Source organism: Hyperolius riggenbachi, chromosome 2, assembly GCF_040937935.1.
Source record: "Hyperolius riggenbachi isolate aHypRig1 chromosome 2, aHypRig1.pri, whole genome shotgun sequence".
Taxonomy (NCBI): domain Eukaryota; kingdom Metazoa; phylum Chordata; class Amphibia; order Anura; family Hyperoliidae; genus Hyperolius; species Hyperolius riggenbachi.
Genome location: NC_090647.1, coordinates 151,528,129 through 151,548,166, shown reverse-complemented (window position 1 = coordinate 151,548,166; position 20,038 = coordinate 151,528,129). Strand labels below are relative to the sequence as shown.

The window sequence follows — 20,038 nt, the reverse complement described above, 5'->3', positions numbered from 1 at the left end:
TCTTGGAGGAAATACTAGGAGGCTGGGTAAGTGGTTTTTTTTTCACAATGATCGCGCTGCTCATCGAAGAGCAGCGGATCATTGCGGGGGCTTAGATTAATAAACGGGAATGGATTTTCCCGTTCATTGATCTCCGGGCGAGCGGCGGGCGGCGTGTTTACGAGCGGCCGGCGGCGTGTTTACGAGCTGGAGCGCGGGCAGCGGAAGGAGCGCGGAAAGTACGGATTTCTCAGTCCCTGGGGGTTAAAGGATGGAAAAAGGGACGGAGAAATTCGTACGGGCGGGGGTAAAGTGGTTAACACACTAGTTCTCTGAAGTAAATACCATACTTAATATCAGAGGATTATTTTCATGGAGGCAAAATCCTGTCTAGACACTAGAGTAAGGCAGGGAACACACTTGACTGTTTTTGTGTGCGTTTTCTGCACAGAGAAACTGAGAACTCATGTTAATCAATAGGCTAGTCCACACTTAATATGTTGTTCGCGCGCAGAAAAAAAACTGACATTCTGCATCCTGATTCTGCACATTTTGTTAGTTTTCTCTATCAATTACATCAGCTGCTGTGAAAAAACGCACGCGTTTTCCTGCATAGAAACACACTTGGTGTGCAGAAAAAGTATGCAGGAAAACGCGCACAGAAAACTGAAAGACAAGTGTGTTCCCTGCCTGATAGTCAGCCTGGGAACCAGAATCACAGGTAAGGTGAGCATCCTGGTTTGAATGAAAATCAAGCCCAAAGGTTGCAGGTTGGACAGCATCAGAAGGGGAGTGAGAGACAAGTGCAACTGGCAGTCAAAGTTAATAATCACACGCACGCTGAAATCTCCATTCCCCACGTGGTTTTGTCAGATAACTGCGCAGACAGGACCTGCTGGTTTTCCTTGACTTACAATCTACAGACAAGTAACAAACTCTTTGCTCTCAATTGTGATGATTTTGACATCTGGAAGCTTGCAATATAAATGAGAGACATACAAATGAGATCTACCTTTGCATCCACAGGATACCAGCCTACAGTGTAATTGTGTCGTTAAGCCGAGTATAATATGCTACTCCTGAAGAAGTGAATTATACAACCGCCATATTCACGAAACGCGTCGAGACATCGAGTATATCTCGGCCATTGTATATCTATTGCTATTAGAGAATATACGGACACTTTGATCCCAGTGTGACCCCACTTTAGTTTATATAGTGGGGGTCTCTACGTGGGAACAAATTCCGTTCAAAATCCCCCCATACAGGGGAGCAATCGAAAAATTATATGAGGAAGTGTTATTGTATGTAACACTGATTACTGTGATGGTTATATCAGCTTGCGTCTCTTCTAGCTATACGCAAATTCTCTTAGATATGTTTTATGTGTTTATAATAAAATACAGTATATGTTTTAATTATTAGATGATCTGACTCAAAACTTGTCTCTATCTCTGAATACATTGAGAAGTTGGTGTCCCTACCAGACAGAAGATATGTGCAACTTTATTGGATAATAATATTTACTGGGACATTTTTGGTCCATTTTTAGGGCATTTGAATCAGATCAAAAGTTAATAATCTAATCACTTACTCACCTTGCTACCCACTTATTAAAGTAAATGGGTAGACATGAATTTGCCTCAGTCACAATTCTGAAGTCTACATTTTTTTCGTAGGTATACGTTGGATATATTTTCCCTAAAGGTGGCTATTAATGATGCAATTTAGCGAACGATCAACCGTCCAATAATCATGATCAGATGGAAACAATCAATGGGGCCCATAAATGGGATTAAAAATACAACCAATACGATCATTACAAATAGAATCGATCTGAAAAATGGATTGATGAAACCATTGATAAATCGATCATTTGTTGCCAATCGAAAAGATAGACAAACTGGCCATATATATATGGACTGTGTGACTTAAGGCTCATTCACACTGCACAATGCATGCAGAAACACAATTTTCTGCATGCGTTTCCAACACACTGAATGCGCGACGAAGCATGCTATAACATGTATATTGTGGCCTTGACACAATTGAATCTGATAGGAAAACTTGTGCGTCATGCACTAAGATGTTCCCTGGCACACAGGGCCAGTTTAAGCAACAATGGGGCCCCAGGGCAAAATAAACCTGGGAAGCCCCCCCAACAGATACCCCGGAGCAAAAATCGGCATTAAGGGACCTTTTTTGCAGTTGGTATAGTCAGGGTTTGAAGCCCCAATCGGTCGGAGCTCCACATTCTGGCTACCCCAGCCTGCATGGGGGACAAGGGGTTAAAAAGTTTCAGGAGGGGGAACCCCACATCATTTAAAAAAAGAAAAATCCCACACTCTAAACATAAAAATTTTTGGGGGGGAAAATAGGAAAAAAAATGCCAGAGATCTTCATACAGCCATATTGCGGCTGTATAGCGATCCCTGGCCAAAGCGCTGCGGCTGCGTATGGACCCCCTGGAAACCCCGTCAGGAAATTTATTGCTCTTTCTTTTGATACATGTAAAATTACACTACCGTTAGGTACTAAAAGTGACATTTACCGCATTTAAAAGTATGCTTTTTTCCTTCGAAACTTTAAAATTGATTTTCTCAAAAACTATAAGCTCTTTTTGAAAAATTGTTTTTTCCTCTTATTCCCAATGATGTCCTTAACATACCCTGCACATTTAGGGTTTCTAGAATTTAAGGTGGATTTGCTATTAACCATTAAAGTCGGCTGGTTTTTAAATGTGTATTTTTTTTTCCTTTGAAACTTTAAAATCGATTTTCTCAAAAACTATAAGGTCGATTTGAAATTTTTTTCCTCTTGTAGCCACTGGGGGCCCCTACAAGCTATGGGGCCCTGGGGCAGCTGCCTCCTTTGCCTCTATGGTAGCGCCGGCCCTGCTGGCACATTACAACGCAACATGCGGGAACGAACACTATGTGTGGTGCATCATGATTGACAGCAACACACATAGTGAATGAGCCCTCAAAGTAATACTCTAACCTGAACAGTCATTAATAAATGAAGGCTACTGTCACTCATGTGTGGACAGTGGTGCTAAGGCTTGCCACCCCCCCTGATCACTTCAGTGCTGTCATTTTCACTGCAAAGTGCCCCGTTAGTGGACGCATTCACGTATATCCATTCCCCCTTTGTAGCTGCACTCCCTGAATTCCTCCTTCACAAAGCAAGTGATCCCCCTAGCACCTGCGTTCTCAGGGCCAACACTCCCATCCAGATCCAGTACAAGAAGGGTGGATCGGACATACTACGAATGCCTTGGGGGTGGCCTTGCACTGTGGTCTGGATGGAAGCACACACGCAGGGAACGCAGGAAAACTAGGAATGCGGCCACAAGGGGGAGAAATGGACATACGGCTGAGTTGCAGGTGCTAATGGGCGTTTTGCAATGCAAGGTAGTGGCACGGGAGTGGGAGTGATCAGGATAAGCAGTAAGCCTCAGCACTACGGTCCACACATGACAGTGGTTAAAGGGCCCCCCCCCCCCCCCCCAAAAAAAAAAAACATTGTCAAACAAATGAAAAAAGAAAAATATCAAAAGAAAAGAGAAAAAGTTCAGGTGTGCACACTAGCATGCATGTGTACATGTGCAGGGAACCGCAGGCGCACGCAGCAGCAGCAGAAAGACAGGTCGTACCTGTATACCTTTTTTGCAGGAAGGGGAGGCAAACAGATGCATATACATATCCAGTTTGCCTTAACGGGTTGAAGGGTACCTGAGCTGACATGTAACCTGATGAGATAAGTATATGTACAGTGCCAAGCATACAAAAATGTAGGCTGTATTCCTATTTCTGCCTGAAAGAGATAAACATTCAGGTATGCAAGGGATAACTTCGGGGACTATAGCATAACCCTGACTGATAAGAAATTGCAGTCATAAAACTTTTGACTGCCAAAGAACAGCTTCTGAGTGCAGGGGGTAGATAAAAGAGGTCAAAAGTTCATATATTTTGGCTTAGAACTGTGTCAGACTGTGTGAAAGACTGTGTCATTCAGCTGAATCTCGCCAGTTTATTTTCAGCTCAAAGTCACTTTAAAAAGTCTGCAAAATCTGATCAGAACTGAATTTTTAATGAGAGCATATTAAAGCAATAAGTGAACAAGGCCAGATTGATACTTATTGTGCCCCTAGGCAAAGTACGGTATATTGTGTCTCCCCTTGTGTAGTAGCGGCCCTCCCTTGCATTGTGTATCATCCATGTACAGCAGTCCCTTTCTTTCATGAACAGTTCCCTGGAGCATCTGTTTCCCTTTATCACGTGTTGCTCCCCATTTTCAGCCACCTCTTTCATATGTAACGGCCCCTCTTTTATGCCCAGGTGCCCACTTGGGCTATAGCCGCTCAAGGCCCCGGCCTTTGTGGCCATTCCAGAAATCCGTCCCTGCAAGTGAGTGATCATCATGTACTCAAAGTGAACTATGTAAAAGTTTCATTTCAATTAGCATAAAAAACCCACTCCTTATATCTATATATGGCTATATTTTAAGATTTAGTCCCTCCTTCTATTGTAAAGTAGTCTAGGCCATGATGTAATGCAGCCTTCTCATGTGATTTTCCTGCTCATTTCACAGAAGAAAAACATTTTTATATTGATTCAACTTGCCAATAGTAAAGTTGCCAAAGTCTTATAAACTTAAGAATGTATGGTGAGGTAAGATCTTACAATGGCCAAACATCAACTAAATAAGTTATAAAAATATTGTAAACAACTTTATTCATTAAGCTATGTATAGTAACGTTCCTCTTTAAGTTCCTTTAAAGTGGACCAGTTGCTGAAGAAATTAACTTCTCTGTGTTCTGTGTTTGTTTAGCCAGACCAACTGTTTACTTAGTTCTTATTAGCAACTGTGTATAGACTGCAGGAGAGCTCTGCCTAGGCAGCTCGCCATACAGTAAGCACTGAGGCTTAATCCTTTCCGTGCTCCCTGCAGAAGTTAAACATCCATTTTTTTAGGATGAAGATTTTTTTCTATAAAAGTTATCATGCTGTGGCTAATCTTTTAGAGCAGAGAGCAAGTTCTGAGTGTAGTATCACTATAAGTTTCTTTTATGAACCTGAAGGGAAAAATCCTAAAACTCACTCATCCAGTGAAGCTTTTGATGGTCCTTAGTCCTCCTCCTCACAGTCTGTAGCTCTGTTCTACCCTAGTTGCCACGGTGCATAGGAAGCAGGTGATAAAACCGCCTAACAGCTCTTCCATGGCTGTCTATGCCTTGACAACTAAGAGACAAGTATGATAGTAATGACACTATTAATCACCTCTTTACCATAGCTCCTATTACCAGAAGAAGGCGGAGCAGCGTGTGGCAGCCATTTTGAAGTAGAGTCTGAGGTACCAGTAAAGATGGAAGCTTCAGAATGACAAAGTGGTAGACTGTGGACAACCAGGGGAGAGATTTTCTACATACAAGGTGTTCTATGTAATGCCCAAAGTTCTGATTTAATAAGGCAATACTTTACAGTAGATTTAGTGAATTTAGTCCATTTTTGCACACCAGAAAATTCCTTATGGTTCTTGATAGTAGATATCTTAAAGGCTGTGTCTGTGCTTTGCATTAGCTTATTTTAACGGATTCATTCACTGCCCTTAAAGGGAACCTAAACTCAGAACCTCTCTGCTCTGAATGATATGCCACAGCATAATAACCTTTAAAAAAACATTTCTTCATTACAACTTCTAGAAACCCTAAAAACCCCCTGAAGTGTTAACGTCCTAGAAATTCCTGGGAGCACAGAAAGGGTTAACCTTCAATGTTTACATATTAGCACAGAACCCGGGGCACAGCGGACAGGCCTGATTCCCACTTGCTGATAAGCGCTTATTAGACAGGCTAATCTCTCTAAACAATGTTTCATACGTGAGCACGGAAAGCGCTTTTTGCATTGCCTTGCTTAATCTGTGCTGTCGGCTTCGCATATGCCTGTCCACTTTCATCACGATCACTACTCACGTCTCCCACCACTGATCGCCGCACCTTAGTCCCTCGGTACACAGCCCTGGGGCCGATAGGGGCATGGGGTTCCCCATAGGAGACAACAGACCAATTCCCCCTAGAAACAGGGAGAATTTTCATTGGTCCACCATGAACTAATGAGAATTCTCCCTGTTGCTGAGGATTCCCATCGGTCTTTTGCAGCCCAATGGAGTTCTTCATGCTTCTGCCCGCCACCGATCTGTATCGCAGGACCAAGAGGAGGAGTCGGCAGCATTGGAACCGGGGAGACATTTGAGTATAGAAGTCATAGTGGTGATCGAAGTGGACGTGGCGACTAGCCTATTGAGAACGAACACTGTCTGCTCTCATAGACTTTATTGAATAAATTTTCCCGGCTGGTCAGAAAAAAAAAGATCAAAGTGGATGTGGATTCTATTTTTAACATTAGGATCTGCTTCCTGCACTGAGCAGAAAAACAAACAGGTATTTTTTTAAGTAAGCGTGAACCGGCCCCAACTGTTCCTTCACCACCGTTTAGTTACTGAACTCTACTTCACATTTTTATTTAGCATGTTGAAATACACAACTGCATTTAATTCTTTCTAATTAAAGTTTTTAAGTAACTAAAACATATTTTGTTGTGATTCTCTGACGTCAGTTTCCCGTTTAATAGAAGTCAGATATGAGGCCAGCGTAGAAACTGTAACATTTCTGTAATGAAATTTAAGGGGACAAAAATCTGCAACAAAAGCATTGGAAATGAAGGCTGCAATGTTGCCTCCAGCAATGGAACCAGTGATTCCTGTGAGTGGCATCACAGGAAACGCACACAGAGTCCTTCAATGCCATGGGCTCTGCTTCTGCACAGTGAGGAAAGAAAAATCTTTGTGATTCTCCTACGACAGCTTTATCTGCTTGTTGCCATAAGACATTAATACAATTATTTCGCACTTAGCGATCCATGGATCCATAATTTCAACCACATTGTAGCTGAAGAGGTGGACCTGAAATGACAGAAATGGAAGGAGGAGTAAATGGGAGAGAGGGAGGGAAGGAGGGAAACAGAGAATGACTGTGTGATGGAAAGCAAGACGAAAGGCTATGAACACACTCAGGCACATCAACAGAGGATGTAAAGTCTGCCTTGGCTGTAAAGAGAGGTTTTGAGAGTGCAGCTTTGGGCAATATATGCCCCTTCTATGTCTTTTTCTGATTCCAGTGCCACATTTCTTCTGAATGAGGTAAACCATTTGCCTTTCTTTACTGCCTTGGAGGGAAGGTTGGGGTTGATGTTGATGAGGGGGCTTAGGGGAAAAGCTATCTGTGGAGCACGGCTCTCTTTTCGGGATGTGCAGTGATCCATATCCTGCCGAATGCTTTTAAGGAAGCTTTCTGTTTTTCGGCAAAATAGAAGAAAATGAAGCAAGGCAGGCTAAACAATGCTATGAAAGGACTCGTATAAAAGAGTATTCAAAAAGGGGGATTTTGCGGAGATAAATCAACCTCATCAGGTTGGTAATTACGGGTTAGGTGCAATTCAATGGTTTATGGAAAATGGGATTAAAGAGTAATTGTAGCTCAAGGGTTTGTGATTAAAAAATAATAAAAATAATAAAAAAAGCGAATGTATTTACCGGTATGTGTAGGCTAATGAGGTTAAAATGACTTTGTGTCTTTCCTGGCAAGAACGCGGGCTGACTGAGTGTTAATAAATAAATAAATAATATGGAAAATTGAGCTGAAAGCTTGAAAGGACACACAGATACACAGGCACATATAGATAGAGTGTGTTACGTGTGTGGGTATGTACAGTATATCAGTGGCAGCATAGAGAAAACACACAGAGAGTGACAGTGTGGTAATGGGGCAAGGCTTTGATAAATAACAAATGAAGTTAATTTAGCAGTCAGCACAGAAGACTGAAGAGCAGGAAAAATAATGAGACATGACTGATTCTGGGAGAGTTCTGCCGCCTGTGATAGAGAGAGGTTAGAACAAGGCTGTGGGGTGTTTTCTATTAGCTGGTAACTAGTGAAATCTGGAACCAGGTCTATCTGTGCAAAGGTGATCAGCGTTAAAAAATATATATGAAATTTTCAAATTTAATACAATTCCCATTTCAAGCTTCCATGGTCGAACCTCTAATTTTTTAATGTTTAATGTTTTCTGGGAGTGCTTTCAGTATGCCTATTTCTCCATCTTACATCAGAGCGTCGTCATGGCATTCTGTTTAGTCAATCTTATATAATGAATCGTTATGACAGTTTGTCTACTTAGCCGTCTATTCCCTTATCTAAACCTACAAATTGCAAATCAAAGGCCCGGGCTAATCTACTCAGTGATGCCGTAATAGTATTGCCTATGACATGGTTGACTGGTTCTTGTTCATTGTAGGCTTTCCACCATGCTATTTTAATATACATCTCCCCCACCCTCAAGTAAACTCGACCTTGTAGAATATCCCAACTTGAAAGTGGCTGGTTGAGGATCACTCATGTGTTGCCTGACTTTCAGGGGCATAAAGAGATGATTTGCATATACTGGAGTGATGCATCATCGGAAACCACACTTGCTCACTTAAAGCAGATTGAGTGCAAATACATTCTGTTTTAAGAAGGCAAAATTATATTTAGCATTGCTTTTTAATAAGGGGGCTTTTCGGTCTTTTTTAGCCCTTTATACTCTCCTACTAGTTTTGGGTCACCACGAGCAATCCGGGTACTTTGCCAATTGAGTAATAATACGTTTTTAAGCATTGTTGAAAATGTTGGCCTTAGAATAAATTTTTGCCACCAAGAGGAAATTCTCCTTCCAATAATTTGTGCACACCATGATTAAACCAATAATGGTCACAGGTAAAAAAGTGCTTCTTCAGAGGACTACAGAATGTAGAGATTGTGTAACTTGATTAAAACAGAAAAGCTAAAACCTCTGAAGCTATACTGTATATGGGGCATGGTTATTTTCCAGAACTTTCTTACAACAGGCATTGCGGTATAATGAGACTGGAAGACAGATGTGAGGTCATGAAAGTTACCATCAGGCCCAGTTCACATTAGCGTTTGCTGTCCGGATTCGCCGGGCCGGATCCGGACCATATACTGTACAAACGGAACGGACGTTCGGCATAGCAATGCAAAGACTATGCGACCGTACACACGCTTCCGTTCCGTACGGACCGGAGCCGGACCGGATCCGGACTCCGGACACTTTTCCAACATGAGCTATTTTTTAGGTCCAGATCATCCGGCCGACGCACTGCACCGTCCGGTAATAGAAACCAGTGGGAAACGGAAAGCACAGAACACACTGGCTATAAAAACCGGGCGTTCTACTCCACTTCCTATGCGTTTTCTAGTGGCCATTTTGAATGGGGACACATGGGCACAGCATTTCTGGAGTGGAGCAGCAGTGACTTTGTGCTGGAGCTGTTTGGCAGTATGTCGGACGTGGAGGTGAGGCCCTACACAGTGGAGGACCTGATTCTACAGGTGCAGCTTCTGCTGACCTCCCAGATCCCAGGAATTTATATAGTGTGTTATCTCTTTAAAAAAACAGATTCGGATCGCAGCCGTATTCATACCTGATTGAAAACGTATGCAAACGGACCGGATCCGGATAGGAACCGTACGGGTCCGGTCCAGTACGGTCCGGATCCGGTCCGGACATCCGGTCCGTTTTTCCCAAAAACGCAAGTGTGAATGGGGCCTAAGTCCGCAGCTCACGTACAAAATTTTATTAGGCATTAAGGATGTTATTACTAGACTCATTATTAATAACAATGACAATGATATAAATATTATTGATCATGAATGCAACATTTTAATTGCAATGTGTATATTTTTGAGATCATCTGTCACACATATGCAGCTTTTTAAAAAAAAATAAATGCAGCATAGATGTTGCTGAATGTTCTAGTCTGTGAACTATGGGTGGCTTAATCATAAAACTAAGACAGTGTAACTATACTGTGCATCCTGCAGAAATCCCCTGGCCCATAATAGCTGAACACTGTGATGGTGACTATTGCAGGCTTCATACATGTAGCGCCCTCCTAAAGTTATATCCATTCCAACTAGAAAGCCCAGCAACAGTTGTGATACTCAGTGGTCATCATTACCGTTACTATATTCAAATCATTTTTTGTGATCTATGCATGGGCATAACTATAATTTGCAAGGAACTCCCCAACAAAACCCTGCCGCTTCCTTTCTTCTACCCCCTCCCCCAATATCCCAGTATTAAGTAGCCTGTGTGGTACCCTCTCTCCCCCCACACACACACTTACTGTGCTGATTCCACACACAAATATAGCAGAGCAGCGGCAGTGGAGTGTGATACTTTACCTACTTCCAACTGCAGGACAGGTCCTCAGTCTTTACTTCAGTGCAACTCTATGCCAAGCACCCTATCTCATTGTGGCTACCGTCTCTCCATGTCATGGGACATCCATCAGAGGTCTAAGAGTTAGGATGTACAGAGTGCAGCTGCACTAATGAGAGGATTGAGGAACTGTCCCCAGTGCCGGATTTACCATAAGGCGCTGTAGGCACATGCCTACAGGCGCCTGATGATGGAGGGGCGGCTCACTTAACCTTCCTTAGTGCTTCCCTATGCAGAGTCCTGAGCAGAGCTTAAATGAGAGTTTAGTCACTTGGCTCTCGGCATTCCACTGACAAGATCTCCCTTCAGTCGGAGCACCACTAGCTGGCTACCTAATGCTAAGGGACACCTGTAGCTGCCTATGACTGGTAAGGGAGAAGTCACAGCTGGGTCAGCCAGCACACTTGCGGTGCGGTTCAGCTGCGGAATGTGGGTTTCTAGAGGGGGAAGTTTAGGGTGCTAGGACAACTGTGTCTATAGGCTCCTGTGATGTAAATCCGGGCCTGACTGTCCTACCTCTGGAAGCAGGTAAAGTATGATGCGCCAGTGCCATTGTGGGATAAAGAGGCCTACAAGTCAAGACAGGAGTAGGCCTCTTTATCCCACAGGCCTCCAACCAACCCCTGCCATTAAAAGGATTCCAGGGACTATTGTTAAACAGAAGAAGAATATTTTTCCTCTTTTTATTGTGCAGCCATCTTTAGTGTTAAATTCCAAGCTCATTTGCCGCATTCCCGCCGCATGATGAGTTATTTATGCACCTGAAATAGCCCAGCAAAGTTCCACGACTTTCCAGTTCGCAGATTTTGCTGCTAGGAAGAGGCAGAGCTGTGTGCAGTAGCTCTGCCTCTTTTCCAGTCAATCTCCGCCGATCTCTGCCTCTTCTTCGTCCCTCTCAGTGAAAGAAGACTGAGAGGGGTGGGGAGAGGCGGAGATCAATGGAGTTTGACTGGAGAAGAGGCGGAGCTACTGCACACAGATCTGCCTCTTCCAAGAAGCAAAATGCTGCGATCCTGGACAGTATTCAGGGCATTTCTGCCGCGGGGATGCAGCAAAACAACTTGGATTTTAATGCTTGCTGAAGATGGCTGCACATTAAAAAAAGGTAAACAATTCTGCTTCAGACTCTCTTTAAGCCAGTAGATCTATGACATTTTTCGGGCATATCTAGTGATTATATAGTTAAAATTCTTAAATATAACAATTAAAATGAAGAAAAACCTGATCTACAGATCAAGAGTTGGAGTGTGTAATGAAGTGAATTACAATAACCCACAAACTCTTCCTCTTTAATTTGCCAGCTGCTGAATCATTGCGTCACTTGTCCGTAGATCACCACGTTCTTTTGCCACAAAGAGCCACACAGACGTCTGCAAGTCCATCAGCTAATTGTGGACATGTATGGAACAAGGCTATAGGCAGGTGGCTTATCCACAACAATAATATCTTGCAGCATATTTTGTAAATGAGCATACAATTAACTACAGCAGAATCTGCATTTTAAAGCTGTAAACTAATATGGATAGAGAATAAGTTCTCCTTTTGTTTGTATGTATTGCTACCCAAAATGCAGTGCTAGGTTAAAGAGCAAATTCAGTGTAAATATCACATGTAATGGATCCTCTTCTAATAAAAAAAAGTTACAACTACCGCCAAGATCTTTTTCTCCAGAATCCATCTATAAACATCTACATGGTAGAGGAAAACTTCTTAGTGCAGAGAATATATAAGAAGGTTGAAGATGTTTTTATCACAACATAAGACTGTGGGATCCCAGTAGAGTCATAAGACTGTGGGATTCCAGTAGAGTCATGTGGCATTGATGGTTTAGTCCTCTAATGGTTCTCCTTCTACTTAGCTGGTAGATTCAGAACACAAAGTGTAGCTCTAGGGCTTTTTCACCCCAACCCTGTATCACTAAAATAAGGTCTGCCCCAGGGCTTGATATTATCCTCTGTGTTGTTCACTATATACTTAAAACACGGTCTGACATACCACTGTTATGCTGATGGCACCCAGTTATATTTATAATTCAAACCTGATGTGACAGACCCCATTCTAAAAATAAACACATGTTTAGCTGAGCTTCAGGAGTGGATGAATGACAACTGGCCTTAACTAAATGCTGACAAAACTGAGGTTCTTGTCATTCGAGGTCAGTGTCTAGCAGCAAAGTAGCTTCAGACTCAGTCAGCACCACTTAGGGTAGGGAACTCAGTCCTTATTAGCTCCAATGCGCAGCTTGGATACACGGATTGATGGGATTTCAACTTCAGAAATCAAATGACACCTTTTTTCATGTAAGGAACATTGCAAAAATTAAGCACCTCATTCCTTCTGAGGATCTTTCAACCCTGGTTCACGCCTTCATCACATCACGGCTGGACTACTGCAATGCCCTCTATGCAGGCCTTCCAAAGAAAGACTTGCACCCCCTTCAGCTAGTACAGAATGCTGCAGCAAGAATGTTAACAAGCTAACCTCACCATTGCCACATAATACCAATCCATTGCTCAGTCCACTGGCTACACATAAAATGGAAAATCCTCTTTAAAATTGGCAGGCTAACATTCAAATTTCTACATGACCTAGGCCCTACATACCTGAAGGATTTTTTGCAACTGTGTCACACCTCTCACAACCTCAAATCAACAGGATCTAATACCTTGATCACCCCCAGAGTTCAACTCAACCTTTGGAGCCAGAACCTTATGTCGTGCTGTCCCTACTCTTTGGACACCTTGCCACATTCAATCTAGACAGCTTCAACTCTGGAGGCATAAATCAAAGCTAAAAAGCCACCTCTTTAGGCTGGCATTTTTCATCACATACCTTTTTGCCCTGTAACACATCACAAATCGGAACAATGTACTGATCTGAAACAAGCTTATGCGCTTTGATTCCTATGGTCGAAAAGAGCTTTACAAATGTTTTCTTGTTTTCTCTATTTAGAAGTAGGACTATAGATACAATTTCTCATAATTTTATTTTCACTTCAACTTTACTTTAAATGATCTCTATAATGATTTTCATCCATTAATGGTCCTAAACAATCATTTTCATCGTTCATACGAATAATCATTCGTAAACGTTCCTTTGCCGAATTGTATCGTTACTGGCCACCTTCAGCACCATGGAAAATGTGGCAGCATCACACAAATGAGTAAAAGGAATAAATAGATGGTGATGCATGGTCAGGTGGTACTTTACTGCCAGATAACTACTTGCACTCTTTTACATATTAGGATTAGCCAAGGGCAGATTTAACATCTGCTCATCAATTAATTGACTATTACATTACATATAAGATAATAACTGTCTGCTAATGTTTTTTGAGAAGTGAGCATGCTTCTAATAACATTATGGATGTTTGACCTTCTTTCTGATATGGCTAATTTTAGGTTTGGTGTGTGTGGTGTTTTCCTGCTGCTTGGCAAGCTGAAGGAGGTAAAGCTATTACATAACCACTCTGGTGCATCACAGGAAGTTTGAGGGATCCAGTGTCTGGAGAGATAAAGCTTATAATGGAAAAAAGTGAAAGGCAAGACTAGACACAAGGCTTGGAATTAGAAACACTTTTCCCAGACAGGAAGGTATATAGCAGGGTAACAAGCAGGCAGTATGATTGCTTATGGTTGTGCCATTATTCATCGTCTCGTCTCTGTGCAAAACTGGAACATTTAACTAACTAGGCAGTATTATTATTGTAACGCTGTCAGATAGATTTTTGTATCCATTGCCTTTTTAGCAGCATTTAGTTTATTATTATTTATATAGCACTGAGATTTTCCACAGCGCTGTACAGAGTATATTGTCTTGTCCCTTAACAGAGGGGCTCAGAATCTAACCCCTACCATAGTCATACGCTCTTCATAGCCTAGAGACAATTTTTCAGGGAAGACAATTAACTGAATTTTTGGGGAGATGTGGGAGAAACCGGAATGCCAGAAGTAAACTTTATGTGAGCAATAAAGATCTCCCATGATGCATCAGTACTGCATATGTAAATCATTCCTTTATGTCCTTAAAAGCCAGGGATGCATCCAGAACCACTGGAGTGTAAAGCGTGCCTATGCCCTATGCATTTTAACAGAGCCATGCTAATCCAACATGAATACTGCTGTTTCAAACTAGGGAAAGCTAAATGGGGATGGGAGGACCACTAGACGCATACATCAAATAATGGATAGAAGATATTGTCTATAACAATATTTTTATTGTTCTTCATCTTTATCTGAGATGGAATAATAAATATGTTAAAATAACGGTAATAAAAAAAAAATCGCTAAATATTGTTTATAACAATGAAAATATATTTACAGTCATTATAAGCATAGTAAAACATTGGTGAATATCACCGATATTTTACTACAACTAAACCTAACCCTACTCTCACACAGAACCCTCCTTTTACCAATGCTTAACCCTAAGACCCCCTTGATGGTGCCTAACCCTAAGACCCCCCTTCCTGGCACCTAACCCTAAAACCCACTTCCTGACGCCTAACCCTAAAACCCGCATACATCTGAAAAAGCCATATATTTAAAAGGGTGCAGGATAATGGTAGTAGAATATCGGTAGTTTACCGATATTCTACTACATTCATATAATAAAATATCAGTACCGATATGTACCGATATTTTACTATGATTTAACCTGTCCCTACTCTCACACAGAACCCTCTCCTGGTGGTACCTATCCCTTAAACCCCCCTGGTGGTGACTAACTCTTAACACACCCCTGGTGGTGCCTAACTGTTAACTCTACCCCCAGTTCCCCCCTTGGTGATGCCTATCCCTTTACCCAGCCTTTCTCAACCATTTTACCCTGGAGGAACCCTGCAAATAATTTTCGGATCTCAAGGTACGCCTGCATTTTTTTTTTTTTTTGCAAGAGGCATGGATTTCAAAAGTTGTTGTGGCCATTTATTTCACTAGTCACCATTACAGTGCCCCTCATTATACTGTCCCCTTATTCTCGTGCTTTTTAATAATGTGCTCATTATTATTCTAACCCCCAATTTACTGCTTCTTTTTACTGTATTCCCAATTTTAGTGTGCTCTATCATACTCCTCCCACAATGGGGAAACTGCCAAGGAACCCCTGCAGAGTACTCAAGGAACCCTGGGGTTCTAGGGAACCCTGGTTGAAAAAGCCTGCTTTAACCCCACCCCTGGTGGTGCCTAACCCTTACCAGCCCCTACCCCCCACCCCTCCATTGCACGTAGATGCCAAACTACTTCAGACCAGGAAGACAGAATAATGACTGCAGTCAACCTACGTGGTTGGCTGCAGTCATGGAGGTGGCCTCCCCCCTATGTCTCCACTCTCTTCCTGATCTGAAGTGGTTTGGCATCTACGCACGATTGAGGATACCGCTCTGCATTTCAACTCAAGGAGCCTGACAAGTGCAGACCCCTGTGCTGAGCTTCTGCCCAGCCATACCAGAAGTACCCTCTAGGCACAAAGCAGACACACGCTATACAAACTTTGGTGCATGTGATTACCGGCAATAGCTGGCATCCTATCTGTATGCCACACCAGAAGGTCTGGGTTGTGCAGATAGTGCACGTAATGACTTGCATAATAGAGGCTCACACTGTTTGAGGGGGGAGACTGAAGATATACTTTTAAGTGACTTTTATTACCCGCAAAGGATCCTAACTCCATAAAGAGGGCCCTGAAGATCTTTGGACATTACACTGGGACCAGTTATAGAAGTACACTCCAGATCATACAGTTGTCAGGGTCAGGAACTACAATGGCAATCAGCCTAGTTTCATGGTTTTAATGGGAGGGATTGGTTTTGCATTTGGTCTCATGAATAAACAAGCTATTTATATGATTATACAGTATATATGCTCCATATTTCTAATTTTTCTAGCAGCTACAAATTGTAGACGCTATTATAGCTGGCACCGGTTTAATATAGTGTACGCCAAGATTGCTGTACAGCCGCTAAAATCAACAGGGGAGATAGCCGCACCCTTTTAAACTTGTGGTGTTTTCAAATGATCCTCTAAAACCCTCTAAAAAAATGGCGCATGCCGCAATAGCAACTTTCTGGTGCACCATTGAAAAGCATGGTAAATATAATTTACAATTTTGAAGTGCAACATTCTGGCGCACGGCGCACTGCCGGTAGTTATCTATCACCTCGTCAGAATGTTGCACTTCAAAACAGTAAATTATGTTTACTGTGCTTTTTTCAATGGTGCGCCACAAAGTTCAGTGTGACAGACAGGGGTTAAATGATGGATCACCTCCTCCTGGACTTCCCTCTCCACTTGTTAGTTTGAATGAGCCAGGCAGCCAGCCAATCACCATGCAGCTTCAGTCCCTACATGGTGATTGGTTGGCTGCAGGATTCTTTCAAACTAAACAGGAAGTGGAGAGGAGACGGGATCACCGGGACCAGGTAATGTATCACAGAAGCTGGTAAAAACATCCTATTGCAAAGGTTATTTAATGCTTTAGAACCTTTATAAACTGTTAAATAACCTTAGTAGCAAGATGCCATTATCAGCATCACCCTGCGCCATTTTTTATGTATGCCCCTAGACTACCAGGAAAAACTTTATGGGGTGGGTGGAGGAGCAGCCACTCAACCATCAGGCAATAAAGTTACAGTGGAGTGTGACTTTTAGGGGCCCAGGGAAAACTGTAAGGTGCACACCATAGGGATCATTATGAGACTGGGCTGCAGACAAAAGGTATGTTTGGGGTTTTCAGGGGGAAATTTGTTGTCCAATTATGTTTCTTTTATGGGTATATGCTACCTATTTTTTTTATCATTTGTGGGGGAACACTGCTTAGCTATGCTGATTTGCATTAATACTCAATTATGTTTTTTCTGGAAAAGTGCTGTTGATTATGTGTTTGGTGCATATGCTGCTGAATAATGTGTTTTGGGGGGAAATTGTGCATACTTATTGTGTGAGGGATATTTCTGCTTACATATAAGCTAAGAAATGGTTACTGTGGGAAATACAGTATCTATCTTGTTATGTCCCATGTCTGGTATTAGAGCCATCATTTTTTTCAAGGAGGGGGGAGGGGGGACACCAGATATAGGTTCATGTATGTTTGGTTCTGCCCACAGTTCATTATGACTACATTCACTTTTTATAGGCACTGCACTTGATTTGAGTTGTGACTGGGGGCTTGTCTTAGTGTCCCTTTTTCCTAGCTCCAAAAGTTGGGAGTTATGTATGGATTAATGTGACTCTATGAGGTAAGACTTGGGCAACTGAGTGTTAAAAGATCATGATGAACCAGAACCAGTAAATATATATATGGTTTCTTTTAGCCCTTTCAGTAGTTCTGGTTCACTAGGTTAAAGCCACAAACCTGGTACAGATTAGACCAAAATGTAGAGGACAACCTCTCTTGCGACTTACCACCCAAATGCTCTGGTGTAAGAACAGGGAAAATCGGGGGGCAATGGACCGGGGTGCAAATAAAGCAGGTGGTGTGGCGACTGGGTGCCTCACCAAGGGAGTTCTGAAAGCAACAATTTAGATGTCGGACTGACAATAGTACAGAACACAGGATTCAGCAACAGGTTGGCCCATCAGGCAGTGGCATACGGTACCTAGGGAATTTGACACCTGGTGCTGATTATTTACAATGGAGGGTTGACAGGTTGTGGCGCCGAGCATTTCGCGGCAAATTTGGGGGGATTTTTGGGGAAAAAAATAAGTCTTCCGCATGTGGACGGAGCTAACCATTATGAAACTCTGTACTCTATACAGTACAGTGCTGCAGAAGATGTCAGTGCTATATAAATACACAATAATAATATGGTAGGACATTAGACTGTGACTATGGTACGATTAGATTGTGAGTTCCTCTGAGGACAGTCAGAAAAGAGGGACATACTAAAGAGGGGATGCGTAGGAGGAGGGGAGGATAAAGAGGTAGAGGCACAAGACAGAGAGCATGTTGGGAGAATAGAAATGGCAGGAAGGACTCTCATCGGACTGCAGACTTCACCAGTGCTGTTTGGCAGGGACATGCTGTTAAAAGAAGCCACTGAAATCTGAAAAAAGGAAAGGGTCATTGGGAAGACAACAAGGTGGGAGGGGGAGCTGATTGTGTGAGGGAGATAAGTTTACCTGATATCAAGCTAATGTAAATTGCCTGAAGTTTGCTTCTCTGCTCACTACAGAAGTCGGCTGTCAGCACCTGTATCACTGGCTTCTGCAACAGCAGACTGCCCTGCATTATTGATTAATTACTCTGATCAGGATAAATAATCAATAGCCCAGGGCAATCTGGTATCACAGCAGCTAGTGCACATGGCTACTACAACTTCTGAAGCATTAAAACACCTTCTGCCACCTCTCCCTGCTAATGTCCTAGCTGCAGCACAGTAGTGTTACGCCTAACACTAACCTTCCTGCCTCTACACCTGACCTCACTGCTATTACGCCCAACACTAACCTTCCTGCCACTACACCTAACACTAACCTTCCTGCCCCTACATCTACCACTAACCTTCTTAACCTAACCTTCCTGCCTCTACACCTATCCTCACTGCTATTACGCCTAACACTAACCTTCCTGCCTCCACACCAAACCTCACTGCTATTACGCCTAACATTAACCTTCCTGCCTCTACACCTAGCACTAACCTTCCTGCCCCTACATCTAACACTAACCTTCCTGCCCCGACATCTAACACTAACCTTCCTTCCCCTACATCTAACACTAACCTTCCTGCCACTACACCTAGCACCAACCTTCCTGCCTCTACACCTAACACTAACCTTCCTGCCGCTACACCTAACACTTACCATCCTGCCTCTACACCTAACCTCACTGCTGTTACGCCTAACACTAACCTTCCTGCCTCTACACCTAACCTCACTGCTATTACGCCTATCACTAACCTTCCTGCCACTACAACTAACACAAACTTCCTGCCACTACAACTAACACTAACCTTCCTGCTCCTACATCTACCACTAACCTTCCTGCCCCTACATCTAACACTAACCTTCCTGCCACTACACCTAACACTAACCTTCCTGCCACTTCACCTAACACTAACGTTCCTGCCATTACACCTAACACTAATCTTCCTGCCACCACACCTAACACTAACCTTCCTACCACTACGCCTAACACTAACCTTCCTGCCTCCACACCTAGCCTCACTGCTACTACGCCTCACACTAACCTTCCTGCCTCTACACCTAACTTCACTGCTATTACGCCTAGCACTAACCTTCATGCCACTACACCTAACCTCACTGCTATTACGCCTAACACTAACCTTCCTGCCACTACACCTAACACTAACCTTCCTGCCACTACACCTAACACTAACCTTCCTGCCACTACACCTAACACTAACCTTCCTGCCACTACACCTCACACTAACCTTTCTGCCACTACATCTAACACTAACCCTCCTGCCCACACACCTAACACTAACCTTCTTAACTTTCCTGCCTCTACACCTGACCTCACTGCTATAACGCCTAACACTAACCTTCCTGCCTCTACACCTAACCTCACTGCTATTACGCCTAACACTAACCTTCCTGCCACTACACCTAACACTAACGTTCCTGTCCCTACATCTACCACTAACTTTATTAACCTTCCTGCTTCTACACCTAACCTCACTGCTTTTTTGCCTAACACTAACCTTCCTGCCTCTACACCTAGCCTCACTGCTATTACACCTAACACTAACCTTCCTGCCTC

General features: G+C 42.8%; 1 protein-coding gene across 2 annotated transcripts in view; it reads left to right on the top strand.

The window, feature by feature from the left end:
• Positions 1-20,038, top strand: part of CACNB3 (calcium voltage-gated channel auxiliary subunit beta 3) — a 292,862-nt gene that overhangs the window by 50,178 nt on the left and 222,646 nt on the right. Inside the window, exon 1 of one of the 2 annotated variants that reach the window (XM_068265199.1) lies at positions 7,046-7,179. The exons of the other annotated variant lie outside the window; for it this stretch is intronic. Within the exon in view, the coding sequence (XP_068121300.1) occupies positions 7,138-7,179 (42 nt within the window). The 5' untranslated portion in view covers positions 7,046-7,137. Of the gene's footprint in view, positions 1-7,045; positions 7,180-20,038 lie in introns of those variants that run through there. 2 annotated transcript variants of the gene reach the window in all.